This window comes from Brassica napus, chromosome C5, assembly GCF_020379485.1.
Source record: "Brassica napus cultivar Da-Ae chromosome C5, Da-Ae, whole genome shotgun sequence".
In the NCBI taxonomy this organism is placed as follows: Eukaryota; Viridiplantae; Streptophyta; class Magnoliopsida; order Brassicales; family Brassicaceae; genus Brassica; species Brassica napus.
The window spans coordinates 42123815-42144828 of record NC_063448.1 but is presented as its reverse complement, the minus strand read 5'-3'; the positions used below and the strand labels follow the sequence as shown (position 1 = coordinate 42144828).

Genomic DNA, 21014 nt, shown 5'->3' with positions numbered 1-21014 from the left:
TAATGCATCAGTTCCTACAATGACTAGGTTTGTGTTACGTAGATCGTAACGTATTGATAAGAGCACTTGTGATTTAAGAGAAGATAATGTTTCTATTGATTCAAAACAAGGATTACAAAGAAAGCCTTCCACATGAGAGACTCTTCTCTCTTTATAATCACTTGATCAAATCACTGATATCTCTCCCCTAGACTCTTGCTTATATACTAATTAAATACTCACAGTACCAGCTCACAGTTATCCCAAATCCTCTGCCTGTCGTTATCATTATTCGTTATTCCTTATGTACTTCTAGAAAGTAGCCAGCACATCTTCTTCTAGACCCTCTTCACGTCCCAACGCCATAATGTCCCGTCCTCGGAGGCAGCAAGAATTGTGATACAATGCCATAGAAAGAGACATAGTGTGTCAGGAATCAAAACGCTTTGCATTTTTGCTTAGAGTAATTACTGATTCCTAAAATAATGAAAGTTTTTCAATGGGTTGGTGAGAGAGAAGATGAATATACTTCCATCAGTGGACATAGCGCTTTGCCTGATCAAAGACTTTGATTGATAGTGTGATAACCTATATAGCAACAGACAGTCATTGTAACATCCCGAGTTGTGATATGTGAAAAGGCTTAAAAGAATTGATTTGACTACCTATGTCACCAAAGTTGACTTACCTTTTCCGGAGCACATCCTGAAAGAACTCCAGAGTTAAGCGTGCTTGAGCTGGAGTAGTGGAAGGATGGGTGACCTATCGGGAAGTGATTCGCGATAGCGTGCGAGTGAGGCCAAAGCATGGGAAAAGGTCGGGTGGTGATTGCAGGGTCAGTAAACAATGATTTCGAGCCTTCAGAAATTAACGGACCGACCGTCGGATGGGATGGGGTCCACGGGCCGAGAGAGCGGGCGTGGGTGACCCATTAGCCGTGGGCGGCCGGGGCGTTACAAGTGGTATCAGAGCTGGTTAGCCATCTCAGTTCTGACCTGAGAGGCGTCTTGAGACCTATCGTGGAGCGCAACGAGGACGTTGCGTTCTTTGAGAGGGGGTGAATTGTAAAATCCCGAGTTGTGATATGTGAAAAGGCTTAAGAGAATTGATTTGACTACCTAAGTCACCAAAGTTGACTTACCTTTTCCGGAGCACATCCTGAAAGAACTCCAGAGTTAAGCGTGCTTGAGCTGGAGTAGTGGAAGGATGGGTGACCTATCGGGAAGTGATTCGCGATAGCGTGCGAGTGAGGCCAAAGCATGGGAAAAGGTCGGGTGGTGATTGCAGGGTCAGTAAACAATGATTTCGAGCCTTCAGAAATTAACGGACCGACCGTCGGATGGGATGGGGTCCACGGGCCGAGAGAGCGGGCGTGGGTGACCCATTAGCCGTGGGCGGCCGGGGCGTTACAGTCATGTCAAGAAAACAACAAAGACACCAAAGTGAAGCTTAATCATTTGTATTTAAAGATTAATTAAAGATTGTGTCAGGATCCGAGAGTAACTTACACTGTAACCAAAACAGGAGGGCAACTCTTAAAGTCCCAGACATAAACATTGCCTTTTTCATTCCCTGATGACCAACCAACCAACCAAAAGTGTTTCACAAAATTCACGAAAAATTTCAAGTATAGTTTAATGTAAGATATAGCTTTACCTATCTATCTATCTATAATAATAAAGTTGAGTTATGCTCTCTCCACAGGCTTCCACGACATCAAGGAGATGGGTGCTTTTCGCGACACGTGGCATCACCTCATTTTTCACATTTCTTTTTTCGTTAACAAAAGCTGGGACCATTCGTCACGTATGTTTATGTTTTTAATGTATGGGCCGTTTTGCATTTGGGCTTTTAGACAAATGTATGATAATCTTCCTGCAACGATTTCATCTTAAACAAAATGGAGACGTTTACCTCTTTAATCGCGGAGTACTAAAAATGGGCCTAAAAAATCTAATCGGCAACAAACACTGTCTTCCTTTTCTCCCAAACCCGAACTCCCACCGTCTGTTAGAGATCACGAACGTAACGACTCGCCGCAACACGAAAGGTCGCAACATAAAACGATGTAATTAAGCTTCTCCATTAATTTCTATACACACCCATTCTTCTACGTTACATTTAATTTCCTTTTTTTCCACCTAAAAAACTTCAGAGACATCTACACTATAAATAATGAGGAAGCCATGATCAATCTCTTCAATGCAAATAACCTGCAACCTTTCGTGACCTCTCATCTCCTCTCCTGCTGTTAGATTTAAAGTCCGGTTGTTCTCCGCTTGCGGTGGTCATGCTCCTGATTAATGAAAAGTTTGTCCTCATCTTATGTTTGAACGGAATTCAGTCGACTAAAGGAGTCGGAAATGGGATGACTAAAGACGTTTTATTAGATTGAATCTGAAGGGTTACAAGAGTCATGAAAGTGAAAGAGCAACAAGATCAAAGAGTAACAAGATCAAAGAGATAGCCTCAAAACCCTAGATCTAGCCGCTCAGTCTGTTCAATGGTCCAAAAGTCCCCTTCTTGTTGCTTTCCTCTCCCTTTTTACAGGACTCATGCCCCTGATGCCCTAATTTCGTACCTCTTTGGGCCTTGATGCGAGAGGCCGAGTATACGGGCCTGGACAAAGCTCCCTCCAAGCCGGGGACTTTTGGTCGGCTTACTCGACCGGCTAAAAGTGCTCTAAGGTCGAGCCGATAGATTTAGCCGCCGAGCCGACCAAATCGATCCGACTTGCTGGATTAGGGCCTTTTATTCGATGGGCCTTGTGGAGGGATGTAATCCATCTCCTACAATAAGCCCCCACAGTTCACTTGTGAGCGACATGGCGGTCTCAGTGAATTTGTGGGTCAGGTTTATTCGGATAACAGGCTCTAGTACGAGGGATAACCCTTCCCGTTTAGTCGTCGGTATGTGCTTTTACTCGCTTCGAGTGACGTCGAGTCGTTAATGCGCGCTTTCGCCTCTCAATCTTTACGGAGAGATGCAGTTTACTCGGGTGATACATCGTTTTATGGTGAAAAGGCAGGGGCCGGTTTTGTTGGTTAACCGGAGATCGGTTTGAACGGAGATCAAGAATTGATGCCGGTTTGACGACCCGGTCGAAGACCGGTTTCAGCGAGAAGCCAAACCGCCGCGAGTAAGTTTTTGGGCATTCAGGCGGCCCTTGAGGCCCATTTAGGCCTTCATAGACCTAATGATTGCGCTCGGAAAAACATGTCCTTGTCTTTGCTATAAATAGGTCTCTCTCCCTTGCCTTCGTTATTTCATTCTGCAGATTCAGGTATCCGTTTTCTCTTCCTTCTCTCTTCTTTTACTTTCTCTCTCTAGATAGGTTTCTCCTTGCATAGGCTCGTCGGTATCGTCTGGCGGTTGTTGTCGTCCCCTAGATCTAGGATCATGCCTCTGAGAAGTCGATTGTCGCGAGAAGAAAAAGGGAAGGGCGTCGCAGATTCTCCGAGTCCGATCAGAGATGCACGGGTAACCGACAGTCCACCAGATGATTTCTACTTGATTCATCGCGACGCTCTTCGGGATTCAGATAATATGACCCTATCTCAACGCCTTTTGGTCGCTGATGCTCATAAGATGATCCGTGATGAATGCGCGGATCGCGTTGAAGTCGGGAGCAGTGACGTGAGCGGTAGCGGCTCTGAAGCGTCTAGCCAAGCCTCAAGACCTTTGAGACGAGCTAGTCGGGAGGTTCCTTTCGACCAGATAGACTGCCGTCCCATGATCTATCATCCTGGCGGGATCTTCGAGGAACTCTGTCCACTCCCGTCTGAATTGCTTCGTGACCCGCGGGCTCAGTCATGGGGGAATGTCTTCGATTCTTGCTCCTCTCACAAGACGGTGAGGGATTTGTTGAGGGGAAGTGGAGGTGCCGGCGTTACATACATCATTCCTTCCAAGGGACAGCGTCCTTGGTCGCCTCCGATTGGCTATCAGTGTGTCTACGAGTCCTATTTTGGAGACCATGTGAAGCTCTGGTTTCCAATTCCCCGACTGATCACGTCTTACGCATTTCGTCGGGACATCGCAATCTGTCAGTTGCTTAACGAGTCGCTGCGCATCGCGGTTATGCTGATGGTGATGGCAGCGGAGATAGACATTTCGATGAGTGTGAGAGTATTCGAAGAGTTAACTTTTACGAAGGCGGAGCCACATGGAATATTTTTAGTGAAGATGCGCTCGAGCTACAACGTCTTGGCTGGGCATCCGAACAAGACGAAGGACTGGCAGCGCTCATATTTTTATATCAAGTCTGATGAGCATGCCTTCTCGGAGCCACCTGGGGACGACTACCGCGTTTTATGGAACAAAACACTTGGTAGATAGTGTATGTTGTCATCATGCCTTATTCGAGTATTCTAACAGCGTGTTTCTTATTGTTGCAGTTCGCCACCCGAATACTTCGCATACCCGAAGAAATTCTTCGAGAGTGCTCAGGCGATTGCAGCTCACGGCCATCTCCGTTGGCCTGACCTTAGTCGAGAGTGGATAAGACGTCAAGAAGCTCGGATTGCTAGTGGTGAGTTCATCGGTCTTTCTCCGAGAAGTTCTATCAACAACTTAGTCTCTCTTTATATATATATATATTTTTTACAGTTGATTGGGAGTCGAGACTTCCTGTTGTACTCGGGCCCCGTAAGTCGCGTCTGTCCCTTTTTACTCGGAAACAGCAGAAGCTTCTAGACGAAGCTAGAAAGATGGACGGAGTCCCGGATCTGAGTGCGTTGTTAAGGGGGAAGCTGCAATTGCTCTCGAAGAAGTCAATTCCTGCCGATGTGCAAGGGTCGACCAGTTCTGACGCAGGCCGAGCTTCCAAGGAAGGAGCTCCTGGTTTGGTCAACAAAGACGTTGGGGCGGAGCCTCCTGCCTCGAGTCCCAAAAAGAAGAAGAAGAGCAAGAAATCCAGGAGGAAAGCGACCGAAGAGCTTCCTCTTGAAGAGATCGCTTCTCTCGACGAAACCTCTAAGGGTTTGGAAGCAAGGAAGGAAAAGAGAGGAAGGAAGAGACCTTACGAAGGGGCTACTTCCTCCGTTGATCATGGAGAGGCGCCGGCAGTAGGGCGAGAAGGCGCTACAGGGGGTTCCGTCGAGTCAGACCGTTCCGAAGCGGCGCCTGAAGATCGTCCCAGAAAGAAAAAGAAGAAGGGGTCCATCGAGGCGGAGCCGCGTCCTTCTGATGTGGAGACGGGCCCGGTCGAGGTTGTCACGGGAGGCGGCGTTTCTCTTGAAACCCCTCCCGAGGAAAGAGAGGTCTCAGCGCGGGGCAGTGATCCTCTTGCGAGTCAGAGATCTGTTCCTGATCCGTCTGCGAGGAAAGGGTCTCGTTCAGAAGGTTCTACTGTGAGGAGGAGGAAGATCGAGTTCCCCGATCGCGTCGAGTTTTCCTACAACGAGACGACTCCCCTAATCTTTAATCCTCTTAGGTGCGCGGAGCTGACGCGCCATTCGTGGTGGGATGAAGGAGATGCCACAATTGGACGACCTTTACTTCAAGACTGAATACATAGACGCTGCTTCCTTGAGAGCTCGGGTAACTGCGCTACCCTTCACACTTTATCTCGTTATTTGATTTGTCGGGTTCATTCGTCTCACGTGGTCTGTGTTTGTCGTTTCTGCAGAGTTACGGGAGTATGAACTTTCTCGTTGAGAAATACGACAGTATTCTGAAACAGACTATGATCCAGTTGGGATCTTCGGAGAAGCTTGCCCAGACGAGGTTGAAGGTCATCGAGAGAGTAAGGGCGGAGCATAAGAAGGCCAACGAGAAGTCCGCAGAGGAGAAAGAGATTCTTCGAGTGAAGTTCGAAGAGCTGGAGGGCAAGCTTAAATCTTCCAGCGCGGCGAGGAAAGAGCTCGTCCGAGAGAAAAGTCATTTGGAGCAAACGGCTGCGAACCTGGAGAAGGAGAAGACCGAGCTAGTCGAAGAGAGAGACGCCGTGGTAGACAAACTAATCAGAGAGAGGCAACGCTTGAGGGACTCCCGGGGTTTGGAGGTTACTCGTGAGAGGGAAAGAGTCGAGGCTGCTATGGCTGAGAAGGCAAGTCGCCGTTTTGATCCCGTGCGCGACCATTTTACTCGTCTGGAGGCTTTTGAGAAGGCGAAGAACCTGTATGGTCAAGTTTCGGGAACGAAGAAGTGCCTCGAGGTTATAAAGGCGAGTGGGACGGAGATTCCCCAAGAAATGATCGATGTCTTCGTTGAGCAGGAGAAACTTTACGAGGTGGAGGTTATGAAACTCCGAGTAGAGCCGCTGTCTGATAGCGACCTTACTCTTTCTCCGCTGGTCCTTCCTTCTCGTTTTGTCGCGGACCGGTTCAGAACGTCATTCGATCCCCATGGGTCGAACGTAAATTTGATCGGGCCAGAGATGGCTTCTCGGCTCGTTAGCTCGCTCGAAGTTGTTGAGGAGCCATCAGAGGAGCCACTGGTTGACGTCACATCTATCCCTACTAAACATGTCAAGTCCCCGGTGGGAAGTGGTCTTGACGAGCGCCCAGAGAATGAGAATCTGGAGGGGTTTCCTGGAAAGGACGACCTCGAGATGGGCGACACTCTGATTCGAGAGGAAGAGACCGAGAACGTGGGCATCGAGGATCCTGTGCTTGTCTCGGATTCTTCCTCTGAAGGACGAGAGGATGAAGAGAAGGAAAACGACGGAATCGAGGAGACGTCGCTGCCACGGCCTGCTGAGGAGGAGATGACCTACGAAGCTGGGGATACAAATGTTCCTCCACCTCCTGTTGTAGACTCTCTCGTCCCTATTTCTACTCGGGTGGAACACCCGACGGCTGCCGCTACCAAAGGTCCTGACGATCAAGATTCTGTGCCTTGATGTTTCACTTATGTTCTTTTCTCCTCTTCTTTTTTTGTTTGTGGTCTTGATAGACCCTGTTGTTGTACGATTAGACATACTTTTATTTTATCGGCAAGTCGTTTTTTTAAGCGGACTTTAAATTTGTGGGTTGTTGTGTTTCTTATCTGTACTTGCAAACTTGTTAAAGTAAATGTCAGTATCTTTAGAGTCTCGCGATGTTCAGCTCTTGTCGTGTTTCGATCGAAACGACGTCTAGGCGCATCATTCTATCTCGAAAACAAGGGACTGAATCTAAGAGTGGAAGGTTCTTTCGTCCGTTTCCTCAATGACAATCGGGTAATCGGGTAGCTAGTCCGTTACGCGTTTAGTCGAGGAAAGGTTAAAGATTCACTCCATTTAGTCGGTCAATGCTCCTTGGGCATAGGTGACTAGCGACTGTTGGGTCCTTAGGCTAAGTGTCTGATCAGGACATAGCTGGGAAATGGAACGATAGTGTCCGCGTATCTCCTGCTGGAGACACGGGAGCCGTTGGGTTTGATAACAGGTATCTACTAAGTAGAAGTTGAGACAAAGAACAAGATTTTGACTTTGGTTTTGTTATAGCTGGACCAGTTAAGGCTGCCTACGTACCTCAGTTGAGGATCAAGCCATTCGTAGTTCGTTTTTTCCGAGTGAAAGTGGCCGTTGGAAGCACATTTACTCGGTCGAGTAGAAGTGACCGCGAAGGTGCATCTACTCGGTTTTTTTTTTTTTTTTTTTTTTTTGTTTAGGAGTAGAAGCGTCTTAGATGCATTGAGTTCCATGCTCTAGGCACTTCTTCTCCGCTTGACGTTTGAAGTCGGTAGACTCCTGGTTTCACAACTTTGGTGATTTTGTAAGGTCCTTCCCACCTAGCGCCGAGCTTGCCGGTGTTCAGCTCCTTAGTGTTCTCGAACACTTTGCGCATGAAAGTCGCCGAGTTCAAGGGGTCTGGCTCGGACCTTTTTGTTGTAGTAACTCTCTATCTGATGTTGATAGTTTTGGATTCGCAGCAGAGCTTGGTCCTATAGTTCTTCAATTTCATCGAGGGCGTCAAGCAGCATCTCCTTATTGAGTTCGACATACTGGGGCATTTTCGAGCGTCGGAGGCTTGAAACGTTAACTTCTGCGGGAGCCATAGCCTCGACACCGTATGCGAGAGAGAAAGGTGTCGATTTGGTCGACCTTCGTGGTGTTGTGCGGTGGCTCTATAGAACTCCGTCGAGTTCGTCGGCCCAATGACCCTTTTTCAGGTCTAAACGTTTCTTAATGCCGTTGATGATGATCTTGTTGGAGGACTCCGCTTGGCCATTTCCCTGTGGGTAACGAGGGGTAGAGGGGCTCAAATGAATGTTCCATTTGCTGCAAAACTCCTTGAAGTTGCCCGACATGAACTGTGATCCATTATCAGTAACGATTTCGTACAGTAGGCCGTGGCGGCAGATGATGTTTTTCCAGACGAACCCACGGACTTCTTTGTCGGTGACTTGAGCGTAGGCTTCAGCTTCGATCCATTTGGTGAAGTAATCAGTGAGGACGAGAATGAAACGCCGCTGGCGGGAGCATGGAAAAGGTTCTATGATATCCATTGCCCATCGCATGAATGGGTACGGCGCGACTGTCGTTCGTAACATTTCAGCTGGACAGTGGATGCTTGGTGCGTGCCGTTGGCACTTGTCGCAGCTTCTGGCGTAGGACTCGCAATCTGCATTCATCGTCGGCCAGAAGAAGCCCAGGCTTCTCACTTTGATTGCTAATGCGCGTCCGCCCGAATGGTTACCTCCAGCGCCTTCATGTGTTTCGGCCATAACCCTGACCGTTTCTTCGCCGTGAATGCATTTGAGTAGTACTTTACTCGCAGTCCATCGATGGAGTTCGTTTTCTAGGACGACATAATGGGCACTGCGCGTTTTTAGTCGGCGGGCTGCCCATTTCTCGGTTGGAAGTTCCCTCTTTGAGAGGTAGTCGATAAACTCAGTTCGCCAGTCGGGGCCGAATTCATCGGTAATGAGAGTATCGGTTTCGGTGATTGGGGCTATGATGGTGGTTTGGTCCGTCGAGATATCGATGCTCGGCTTCTCAATGCGGTGTATTGGAATAGTTCGTTTAACTTGGTCATGAAGCTTGCTTCCAAGGGCTGCAAGGGCGTCGGTGCAGACATTTTCTCCTCTGGGAACTTTGACGAGTTCGAAGAATTCGAACTCTACGGCTAATCCCTTTACTATCTTGAGGTAGGCGTCCATCCGATCGTTGCGGGCGGTCATAATCACCGCTAAACTGACTGGCGACTAACTGCGAGTCGCAGTAGGCACTTAGGCGTTTGGCCTTGACAGCTTTTGCTAAGCGGAGTCCAGCGATCAAAGATTCGTATTCTGCTACGTTGTTCGAGGCTGGAAATCCGAAGCTAAAAGACTGCCTGATCAGTTCGCCGGTCAGGGATTGCAGTTGGACTCCAGCACCTGCGCCTCTGTTAGTCGAAGATCCGTCGACATGCAGTGTCCAGTTTGGGTTTGTGAGTGTGAGATCTTGCTCTAACTACGGGGCCAATTCGATTAAGAAGTCTGCGAGAACCTGAGATTTTGCTGCAGTCCTGTTCTTGTAAGTGATATCAAGCTCACCGAGTTCGATGGCCCACTTCGTTAGTCTTCCGGACCTGTTTGTATTTTGAAGTATCGTTCGGAGGGGCTGGTCGGTTAATACTTCAACCGAATGTGACTGAAAGTAAGGGCGAAGCTTTCTCGCCGCTTCGACGACTGCCAGTGCCATCTTCTCCAGAGTTGGGTATCGCGTTTCTGGTCCGGTCATGCGCCTACTCGTGTAGAAGATTGGTTTTTGCTCACCACGATCCTCTTTTATGAGGACACTACTGACTGCTGCTTGTGATACTGCGATGTAAAGAGATAGAACGTCGCCGACATCTGGCTTGGCGAGAACGGGTGGTGTTCTCAGATAATGCTTAAGTTGGATAAATGCCTCCTCGCATTTCTCATCCCAGATAAACCTTTTGTTACCTCGGAGGAGGTCGTAGAATGGCAAGCATTTGTCGGTGGATCTGGAGATGAACCGGTTGAGTGCAGCTATCCTTCCCGTAAGCCGTTGCACTTCTCTACTGTTTTTTGGGCTTGGAAGGTTCAGGACCTCGGAGATCTGCTTTGGGTTGGCTTCGATTCCCCGCTGCGTGACTATGTATCCAAGGAACTCGCCTGAGGAAACCCCAAACGTGCACTTTGCTGGATTCAGTTTCATGCCGTATTTGTTGAGAGTTTCGAAGCAATCTTTCAAGTGACAGAGGTGATCAGCAGCGTGTAGCGACTTGACAAGCATATCGTCGATGTATACTTCCATGGTGACGCCCAGCTTGTCTGCGAACATTTTGTTCACAAGCCGTTGGTAGGTTGCTCCCGCGTTCTTCAAACCGAATGGCATGACCTTATAGAAGTAGGTTCCTCTATCCGTGATAAATGCTATTTTTTCGCGATCGTCGGGGTGCATCATGATTTGGTTGTACCTAGAGAAAGCGTCCATGAAGGTGAGCATCTCGTTTCCAGCCGTGGACTCGACTAAACGGTCGATGTTGGGAAGAGGATAGCTATCCTTTGGGCAGGCTTTATTCAAGTCTGTGAAGTCGACGCAGACGCGCCACTTCCCGTTCTTCTTTTTGACGACTGCTGGATTTGCTAACCACTCAGGGTAGCGCACCTCAGCAATTGAACCAGCGTCGAGCAACCGGTCGACCTCTTCGTTTATAGCCTTTGACCTATCTGGACCGAGCTTGCGTCGCTTCTGTCGGATAGGCTTGACTGTCGGATCGACGTTTAGTTCTTGAGTTGTTATGGCCGGATCAATTCCTTTCATGTCTGACATGGACCACGCGAATGTGGACACATTTGCCTTGAGAAAGTCGAGAACTGACCGCTGCATTTCTTCAGACAGGTACGCACCAACCCTTGCGGTCCGGCTTGGATCGGCATCGTCAATAGGTAACTCGAGAATTTCGCCTTCCTGGGAGCAGACTTTATAGGTTGGAGGAGTGATGGAGTTAACCGATAAAGACGATCGTTGGAGTTTAACTGTGGCGACTAGGAGTTCCCTAGCGGCTTTTTGATCTCCTCGCAGTGTTTTGATTTTGCCGTCCGTACCGGGGAACTTGACGCACTGGTGGTAAGTAGATGGAATGGCCTGCATTGAGTGTATCCAAGGGGTTCCGAGTATGGCGTGGTAAGGGGACTTCGTGCTTACGACGGCAAATTTGACAGTCCGAGTGACTCCACATGCACGTACCGGAAGGCGGATTGTTCCCAGTATTGTTTCAGAGGATCCGTTGAAGCCGGTTAATGTTCTGGAGGATGGTTTGATGTCGTCGAGATCGACTCCCATCTTCTGCAGGGTTCCTCGGAAAATGAGGTCGACGGAACTTCCTGTATCGATGAGGATCTTGGTGACGTCGTACTCCCCAATTCCAAGAACTACAAGAAGATGATCATTGTGGGGTACGTGAATCCCCTCAGCGTCATCCGGTGAAAAGGTTATCGGAGGGTGATTTGGCGGCCTAGTCGGCCATCTCTGCGAAGTCGCGACCTGCCGACGGTAATCCATGACGGAGCGAACAGAGTTGCCGCAAGGAGGAGAACTGCCCATGATGACATTTAGTTGACGTCGCGTTTGGACCTGCTTGGAGTCTAAGAAGACGCGTAAATCGGTTGGTACGTCTCTATCGTTTTTTGATGATGGAGTGTCGTTGCTTGACATCTTAGTTTGCTCCAAACGCCTTCGGAGGTCAGTGGGCTTAGAACGATTGAGGCGGATTCGGAGATCGCATGCTCCTGCGTTGAGTTTATCCCTAAAGTCACCGTTCGGGCGTTCTTTGGGATCAGGGTCAACTGCCGAGATACGCCGCGACTTCCGTGCATTCAACGTTATTCGGAGATCATTGCGCGTGGAGCTGTTGCTGTTTTCGGATTCCAACTTCCGTTTCAGAACATCTCTCAAATCTTCGTGTACAGGTGTGTCATCATTCTCATCGTCCGACGACAAGTTTTGCTGGGAAAGTATGACCTCAATGCATCTGCGGTTAGCTGGTTGCTCTTCCTCAGCCGAGGAGTCTGCCTCGTCATTACTCTTCGGGGCGTCCTCCTCGTCATCGCGTTGTTGAGTTTCGCTATGTCGACTTTTGCCTGTAGCTTTGCGCTGGGCTCTCCTTTCTTTATTCTTGCTCCAGCTCTTGCCGTTCTTCAGCTTAGCCTTTAGTGGTTCGAACTTAAAGTCGCCACTTGCTAAGGAGGAGAGGTAGTGCGCATAGAGTGACTTGCACTCTGTCGTATCGTGCCCTTTGGCATCGTGATACTTGCAGTGTTTGGTGAGATCGACGGTTCTGGAAGGTCCTACCGCTGAATCTGTTGCTGTTGTAGTCTGGGTCGAGCAAACGCGTCGACTGGTTTGTCGGACGAATCGAGCTCCCTTACCCACTTGTTCCATCCCTCTCCGCAGACTACGAGAGTTGAAACCGGCACGTTGTTCTCTTTGACGATGTATCCGTCTTTGCGGCCATTTTTGTCGGGTTGAGCATGCTGGCGCGGTTCTTGTCGCGTGTTGGCGTTTTTAGCCGCTGGAGCTTTGGATGCGTTCATCTTGCTGAGAATGGCGTTAGTATCTTCTTCCATTCGGATGAAATTGTCAGATCGCGTGATAGCGTCCTGGAGCGACGTAGTTAGGTTTTGGTATAAATCCTCTCAGAATTTAGAACGAACCCACAACGTGTTCCGCAAGGCGTCGATGGCAATACCGTCTGGAATTTCAATCCTCGAGACTACAGCTTTGAACTTCTCCATGTAGTCGCGGACGCTCTGGTCTTTGGTTTGGTTGAGGTTCCACAAGCTAGAGGCAGTAGCGCTGCGCTTGGTGAACATAATGTAAGTCTTGAGAAAAGCTGCTGACATGTCGCGGAAGCTTCCGATGGAGTTTTCTTCTAACTGGGAAAACCAGGTTAGGGCTTGCTCGTGGAGAGTTTCGACGAACAGTTGGCAGTAGCCTGCGTCCCTTTCTTCGTCGGGGAGTCGAGCCCGTGCCATCGCAATGTTGAAAGCTGTCATGTGTTCCACTGGGTCTCCGCCGGGTTTGTACTCGGGTAGGCACAGCTTCTCTATCTTTCCGAGTTGCACACTGGTCAGAGCGCTAGTAAACGGAGTGCGTGATGTTGCGGCGAGGAAGCTCTCGATTTGCGGGGCCGCGCTGGTTACTTGATGGATCTTCTCGCTCATTTGTTGGAAGCTGAGTTTGAGCTCGGCGAGCTCGCGTATGGTTGCGAGATCAGAACCTACTGGGGGTTGTCGGCGAGAAGGGTTTCATTAGGCTCGGAGTCGTATGAGATATGGTCGCCTCCGGTCGCCGTCGGGTTGGTGTTAAAGAGGCGACGGCGTATCTGCTGGGGACGGCTTGTTTGGCCGTCGGGAGCTGTGAGGGCTGCGACCAGAGCAGCTAACTGGTCATTGGTCGTCTTTTGGACTTCGTCTTGACGAGCAAGTCGAGCCATGATAGAGCTCATAAAATCTGCGGCGATGGGTGGCGCAGCTTCGGGCGTTGGGGTCGGTTCTCCGCCCGGAGCGCCGAAGGTGGCGTCGTCTTGAACCATGTAGATCTAGAACGTTACTTTAGTCAGTCCCACGGTGGGCGCCAATTGTTTGAACGGGATTCAGTCGACTAAAGGAGTCGGAAATGGGATGACTAAAGACGTTTTATTAGATTGAATCTGAAGGGTTACAAGAGTCAGGAAAGTGAAAGAGCAACAAGATCAAAGAGTAACAAGATCAAAGAGATAGCCTCAAAACCCTAGATCTAGCCGCTCAGTCTGTTCAATGGTCCAAAATTCCCCTTCTTGTTGCTTTCCTCTCCTTTTTTATAGGACTCCTGCCCCTGATGCCCTAATTTCGTACCTCTTTGGGCCTTGATGCGAGAGGCCGAGTATACGGGCCTGGACAAAGCTCCCTCCAAGCCGGGGACTTTTGGTCGGCTTACTCGACTGGCTAAAAGTTGTCTAAGGTCGAGCCGATAGATTTAGCCGCCGAGCCGACCAAATCGATCCGACTTGCTGGATTAGAGCCTTTTATTCGATGGGCCTTGTGGAGGGGTGTAATCCATCTCCTACATCTTACATTTCCTTTTTTTTTAATCAGTGGCTTTGATGTTACCAGAAGCAACCACCGTTTCAAACTTTCAGATTCACCCATAGGTATTCGCTTCACCTAATCGTAATTACATAAAATCTTAATCCAACACTACGGAGCTCTGTAGGTTCTGATGATATGAATAATTCATGGCACTTACAAATACAGAAAACAGAACTTTTTTTTTCCTTTTTTTTATGAATCTCCAAGAAAGAAGGGAATCTGTGTGTTATACAATCATGATTGATCTTCTGCAGGTTTAGGTTATTTGCATTCAGATAGATTCGTTCATTGCTATATGAGAACAGAATACATGCTTTTGGATTAGCAGAAGAATCTAAGAATTGCTGATTTTGGAGTGGCTAGAGTTACTTAGAATCCAAAGGACATGGTTTGAGAAACCGGTACTCTTGGATACATGGCCCCGTAGGTAACAGAGAAACATTACTCATACGTTAAAGATTGCTTATTATGGGTTCAAAAACTCTTTTTGTGTGCGTAATAATGAAACTTGTGCAGTTGTGTGGTTTGGTTCTTCATGATAAAGCCATACAACAGAAGATGCGATGTTTATAGCTTTGGGATATGTTGTGGGAGATTTATTGTTGTGCTATTCCATCCTGATCTCGCCTTTGCTGATGTTATTTCCGCTTTTGTTCAGGTAAGTCAAACTTAAGATGCATCCCTATTTATGGCATTTTGATATCTTTGGTTTTTATCGGGTTAAAATGGTTTTTGGCTTTGTAGGGTTAATAGAGAAAATGAAACAGCCTATCGATTTGCAATTCGGTTTTAGTTTCCTGCTCTGATTGATGCAGTGTTGGTCTGTGTTTGGTTTGGTATTCGTCTATTTGATTTGGATTCAAGTTGGCTTGGTTAGAAATAACGTTAAGATTACTCTTTCTACGAATATAAAATGGTTAGTTAATATAATATTTTATGTAATACGACTATTAGATTCGGATGTGTTTTTTTCTCCTAAGATTGTGTTGATGGTTTAGATTTTGGCAAAATTAATAACAAATAATCTTCAATTGATTTTGATGTTTTAGAATTTAAAATCGGAAATTCAATTGATTTGCAAAAAAAATGGGCCTGGTTATTCCTAGCTTTATTTATATGCCAGTTAGTAAATGAGATTAAAATATTTGTATTTTTGTATAATTGGTTTAAACAGAACCTGAGACCGGTAATACTGAGATGTTGTCCAACATCATTATCGAGCATATGAAGAAATGTTAGGAAGTGAATCCGGAGAAGCGGCCGTAGATGGAGGAAGTCGTTAAGATGCTTTAACGACTTGGATGATTCCGGAAGATCAAATTAAAGAACTGGCTGTTTCTGCTTTGTCGCTGGTCGTGGTCCTTGAATTTACATTCTTTACCCATTCCTAACATCTTATTATTATTATTAGATATACCTTTCTGCATTTTGGATCAATGCTCTGTTATTTTCCCATATAATATGTCCATATAAAAAGGTTTTTGTTATTATATAATTTTTGTGCGTTGTGATGTGAATATGAATATTGACGTTTGATTTCAGTATACAGCTAAAATGTCAACCACTAACATTCTTTTATACGAGTTGTGATAGCTTAAACATTAGACTAATAAAAAGAGTAATGTAAGAATTAGGTCGAAGCTTAATTCTTTGCTTTTATACTGAAGAATCATTTAGGTTACATGCTTTTACATTTGTATAAAAACAGTTTTTTACAATAGTATTTTCTTAACACAAATACCCATAGCAAATGAAAGTTTCTATGGCAATGCTTTTATTTAGTAATTATAATGTTAGGTAGAGTAGAGGCCGCGTCGACCAACCAATGGTTAATGATTATGAATACCAACCTCGGATTACAACTTAGGCATGGTCGAAGATTACAACATAGACATAAATGGTTAATGATTATGAAGTTTGGACAAATGTGAAAATAACAATGTCATACCTACAATGACAATGTCAAAAATAACAATTTCATACCTACAATCTCCGGTACGCAAATTTGCAGTTACATCAATCGCAAAAGCATCACGTTAAATACTGGTTCCACCAAATATTCACAACCCGATAAATTTAGAAACTAACTTCAAAAATATAGTTTCTTAATTAAAACATAAGAATCCAATTATTTTTTAAATAATAGTTATATTATTAATAAAATGCAACGTCAATATAAAGAATATATATATATATATATATTATGATGCTCCCTTACAAATCCACACAAAATATAAAATATTATAGATAATCTTGATAAAAATTAACGAAGAAATAGCTTCGATAAAAATTAACGAAGAAACATTATAGATTCCAACTAAATTAACTTTGTTACGACTATCACCTTTTTATTCTACTTTTATTGAATCGATTAATCACACCTACTTATGTTATTCCACTTTGAACTAAACAACTTCAAAACAAATTAATACACTACGATTTCTAACCACTATCAAATGGATCGTAAAAAAAATTATTATCTTTCAAAATATTTTCATATTCATATTTTATTTACTAAAACCTTAAATTGAATTGTAAATTCATTTAAAAATAAAATATACGAACCCGGCGCACGCACCGGAATACCACTAGTTGAAACATAATTCATAGAGAGGTCGCAAGAAAACTTAATAGACCAGTGATTACAATGATTAATAGGGTAGCTAAGTAGAATATTTAAAGCATCCTGCAAAAACAACAGCACAAAGAACTTTAATCTGTAATTAACTGAATGACTCTGTTGTGTATAGAGTAGAAATGAGATCCTAACCTCTCCAAGAGAATTATCTTTAATTTGTGGTTGCCACAACAGGATCTCATTCGCCGTACTCTGAAATCAAATATATAAAACACAAGATTAACCTTTCGGATTTTAGCGGACTAACCTTTGAAAGAATATAATCACCAACCAACGGTTACAATTAAGTATAGTTGTACGACATGAAGCTGTAAATACCTACACATAGAAGTAATGTTACATCAAGACATGTATGTCAGTCGTTGTTACCAAGACAAAGCAAAGGAAAATACTTACAGGGAGCTCTACAAGTTTTATTGGGAACTTTGATGGAACATCCTTCCATGTAAAGGCCAGGTCGATCGACATGTGTCCAAACCTCTGAAGGCAGCCAAACAATGAGATTATACAAACGAACTACAACTGAAAGAGAAAGGAAGTTTCTTTCAAGTGTGCTTGGTTTTAACTCGTACCTTTCATTGACCATATCTAATATCTTAATAGTGGTGTCCAGACACAACCAACGAAACTGTACATATCACGGGGATTAAAGTCCTACAGATTTAAAAGATAAGATGGTTATACTTAAAATCTCTCTATATATCAAGTGACAGAAAACTGAATTGGATGATTGTTTTTTCTCACATCCAGTGTGTTTAAAAAACATATTGGCTTACCACATTTAGAACCGGAGATCATGACCTCCAGTTCCAGAAAATATCAGAATACATATACCAGTTTCAACATTCCACAATCGAACAGATCCATCCTGATCCAATCAAAACGTAAGAGCTCTTAAATCCTCAACCAAATAAATGAACATTAGTACAAAAAAAAGACAAGAGTCATACCTTGCTAGCAGAAAGCACAAGTTGAGGTATCATAGGATGTGTCTTAATTTCACTCACTGAATCCTCGTGGCCCACAAGGGTCTTCGTACGTGCGAGCAAAGATTACACATGAAAGATATCGAAATCACTTGCAAGTGGGATACATGTAACTCTTCGTGCAGTCTAATAAAAAGAAATGCAATAATACCTTGAAAATTAAGGATCGTGTTTATGAGATTGTCAAAAAAGTTCTTCTCAATATGCATGACATCTAAATTATGCCTTAGCAGATGATCCTCCCAGTATGGCAGATCCCAGAAAATATTTTTTTTGTGCCAGTTATGTAGGTCTCCAACAGCATCTACCGGAAAACGCTCATGTCTACCGACGTCTGGCGTCCTTTCTGCACTAAAATCTCTTAGTTGTGTCTTCAAATCTTTCCCACAAATTTCCTGTCTGAAGGAACACATCAAGTGATCTCTTAGGATGCTCTGGTCCAGGAACGAGAATCGAGAGAAACAAAAACTCTCGTCGCAAGCACAAGTTTGGGGGTAGGTTGTATGGTGTAAGAATGATGGGCCATAGAGAATACTGTCTTCCACTCTTGCCAAATGGGCTGAAACCATCAGTACATAATCCAAGGTAGATATTTCTTCTCTCATACGCAAAGTCGGGATACTTTGATTGGAAATGCTTCCACGCTTTTGCATCTGAAGGATGTCTGATCTCACCATCTGTTGAGTGCTCCGCATGCCATCTCATTGGTTGCGCTGTGCGTTCAGACAGATACAACCTCTGCAACCTTTCCGTCAAAGGCAAATACCAGATCCTTTTATATGGCCCTGGAACTCTTCCACTCGTATCTTTATAACGAGGCTTTCCACAAAATTTGCATGTAACCCGCTGTTCATCCGCCCTCCAATAAATCATGCAGTTGTCGCTGCATACATCTATTGCCTGATACGATAAACCAAGACCAGCTACGAGTTTCTGAACCTCGTAGTATGAACCAGGAGCTACATTATCCTCGGGTAGAATACTTTTTACAAAATCAGCAATCGCATCCACACAGTCTTCAGCCAAATTATAATCTGTTTTAATGCCCATCAATCTTGTAGCAGATGATAAAGCTGAATGACCATCTCTGCAACCTTCGTACAATGGTTGCTTTCCAGCATCCAACATATCATAAAATCTCCTAGCTTGTGCATTGGGTAAATCTTCCCCTCTAAAATGATCAATTACTATCTGCTCAGTACCTACACCATAATCTACATCCGTTCTAATTGGTTCTTCTAATTTAACCGCTGGCTGAGGTTTGATAGTACTACCATGTTCATAATCAGTTTCCCCATGATGATACCAATTTTTGTAACTTCGTGTAAATCCACTCAAATATAGATGAGTCCAAACATCCCACTTTTTAATAACCTTTCTATTTTTACAATTAGAGCAAGGACATCTTAACATACCTGTTTTTGCTTCCGGTTGTCGGTGAACTAACCCCATGAATTCGGTTATACCTCGTTGGTATTCTTCCGTAAGCAATCTCGTGTTCGGATCCAAATGAGGTCGATCGATCCAAGAACGAAAATAATTTGAAGAAGACATATTTTTTATGAATCAAATTCGTGTGTAAAGAGAGTAAGAGGGAGGATGAAGATATGGAGTGAATGAAGAGGAAGAGGGGTGCTTGTATTTATAGTTGAAATCCTACCGACAGACCGAGGAAATTCCGACGGAATTCCGATGCCAACGGCTAGTTCGTCGGAATTTCCTTGAAATTTTTAAAATCCTCCAACGGCTCTCTAACGGCTATAATATATCCTCGGAATTCATCGGGTTTTTCCGAGGAATACATATTTCCTCGGTATTCCATAAGAATATTCCGATGGATTAATATTTCTTCGGAATTCTGTCGGTATATTCCGAGGAAACCAAATTTTGTGTTTCCTCGGAATATCCTCGGAAATTCCTCGGGATATTCCGAGGATTTCATTTTCCGTCGGAATGTTCATCAGAATACCGCTGTTTTCTTGTAGTGTAATGACTCGGATTATGCCGTTCAATCCTCCAGCCACAACAAATGGGTTTCTTTCAACGTCACACGCCCAACTTGCAGTGTAAAACGACTCCTCCTGATCACCAAAGCACATAGACATACATATATAGCATCAATGAAACTTTGCTGCTTTTTATTTCATGGAAACCATATAATATATATATATATATAGAGTGTGTTCCTTTGCTTACCTTGGGACGTAGTTACCACAACCAACTCAACTAGAAGATAAATCTGTTAAAATGTGGTCGAAATTTATTTTATTATTTGTCGGCCGGAAGCAACTGCTTCCTTTGCTTACCTTCAAGCCGGCTCTGCCCTTACAGCTGAAGTTCAAATAAGAATAAATCATCTTTGTTTTTTGCTCTCAGGTGGAACATGTGGTGAGGGAAGTGATGGTTATGAGCTCTTTGGAATCTATTGCAAACTTCTAGGTGTCCGGATGTGCAGATTATATATCACTGTCATAGTCAAGCCCCTCAATGTTGTCAAGGTTTATTGAAGTTAAACTTTATTTTGGGCTATCCTTAATTATGGGTTCCAATAATCTTATTTGGCAAAACCCAAAGTTAAGTTAAGGTTCTAGAATCTCTCTAGAAAATTCATAAAAGATCATCACCTCCTCTAAGTGTTCTAGAGATCTCCTTTGGATAAGTATTAGTAGAAAAAATCTAGATATTATGGTAGACAGTTCTAGAGATTAAGATAAGGTTTGTAAGATATTTTGTACTTTTGGAGCCTTTTTGGAGCCTATAAATAGCTCCCTCCTCTCTCATTTGTAAATAATCCAAGAAGTTGAACAAGAAATTTTTCTTAAAGAAAAAGTGTTATACTCAAAGTTTTCTAAATCTCTTTGAGAGTTCTTCCATATTATTTTTCATACTTGGAAGTTTTCTTGTTTCTTTCAGGTTCTCGGGTATTACGGTCTTGGGTTAGTGCTAAGCACTATCAAGGGTGGTTTCTCTACATGGTATTAGAGCTATTCTAATCTTGTGCTCATCAAGATCGGGGTTTAAAGAGAGCACGGGTTTATTCTAAGTATGGAATCAATGGGTCGTGTTGTTGGATTAGGAATGGAAATCTTAAACCAAACTAACTATCGGTTATGGAAGTCATGCATGGAGTCATACTTGGTGAGTGAGGACTTATGGGATGTCGTCGGTGGTAATAGCACAACACCACCAAGGGGAAATGCTGCAACCCCGGAAACAACAAAGGAGTGGACACGGAAGAATGCCAAGGCGGAGTTTGCTTTGAAGAGATCCATATCTTCAAGCATATTTGAGCATGTCTCAAGATGTACTTCCGCTAGTTCCATTTGGCAAGCTTTAGATCAACTGTTCAACAAAAAGAATGAGGCCAAGCTACAATTATTGGAGAATGAGCTTGCGAATGCGAA

At 44.7% G+C, this 21014-nt stretch overlaps 1 protein-coding gene and 1 pseudogene across 1 annotated transcript; both read right to left on the bottom strand.

Annotated features, from left to right (window-relative positions):
- Nucleotides 1–317: 317 nt before the first annotated feature.
- Nucleotides 318–19967, bottom strand: LOC106366227 (annotated as a pseudogene).
- On the bottom strand, nt 9359–12348 carry LOC125587766. The gene has a single exon (XM_048758862.1). It carries the CDS (start codon nt 12296–12298, stop codon nt 9359–9361), a length of 2940 nt encoding a protein of 979 aa, XP_048614819.1. The 5' UTR covers nt 12299–12348.
- Nucleotides 19968–21014: the final 1047 nt, after the last annotated feature.

Bases quoted from the DNA above. Each gene is read 5' to 3' on its own strand.
- LOC125587766 (XM_048758862.1), bottom strand. From the start codon at position 12,298: ATGGAACAAGTGGGTAAGGGAGCTCGATTCGTCCGACAAACCAGTCGA.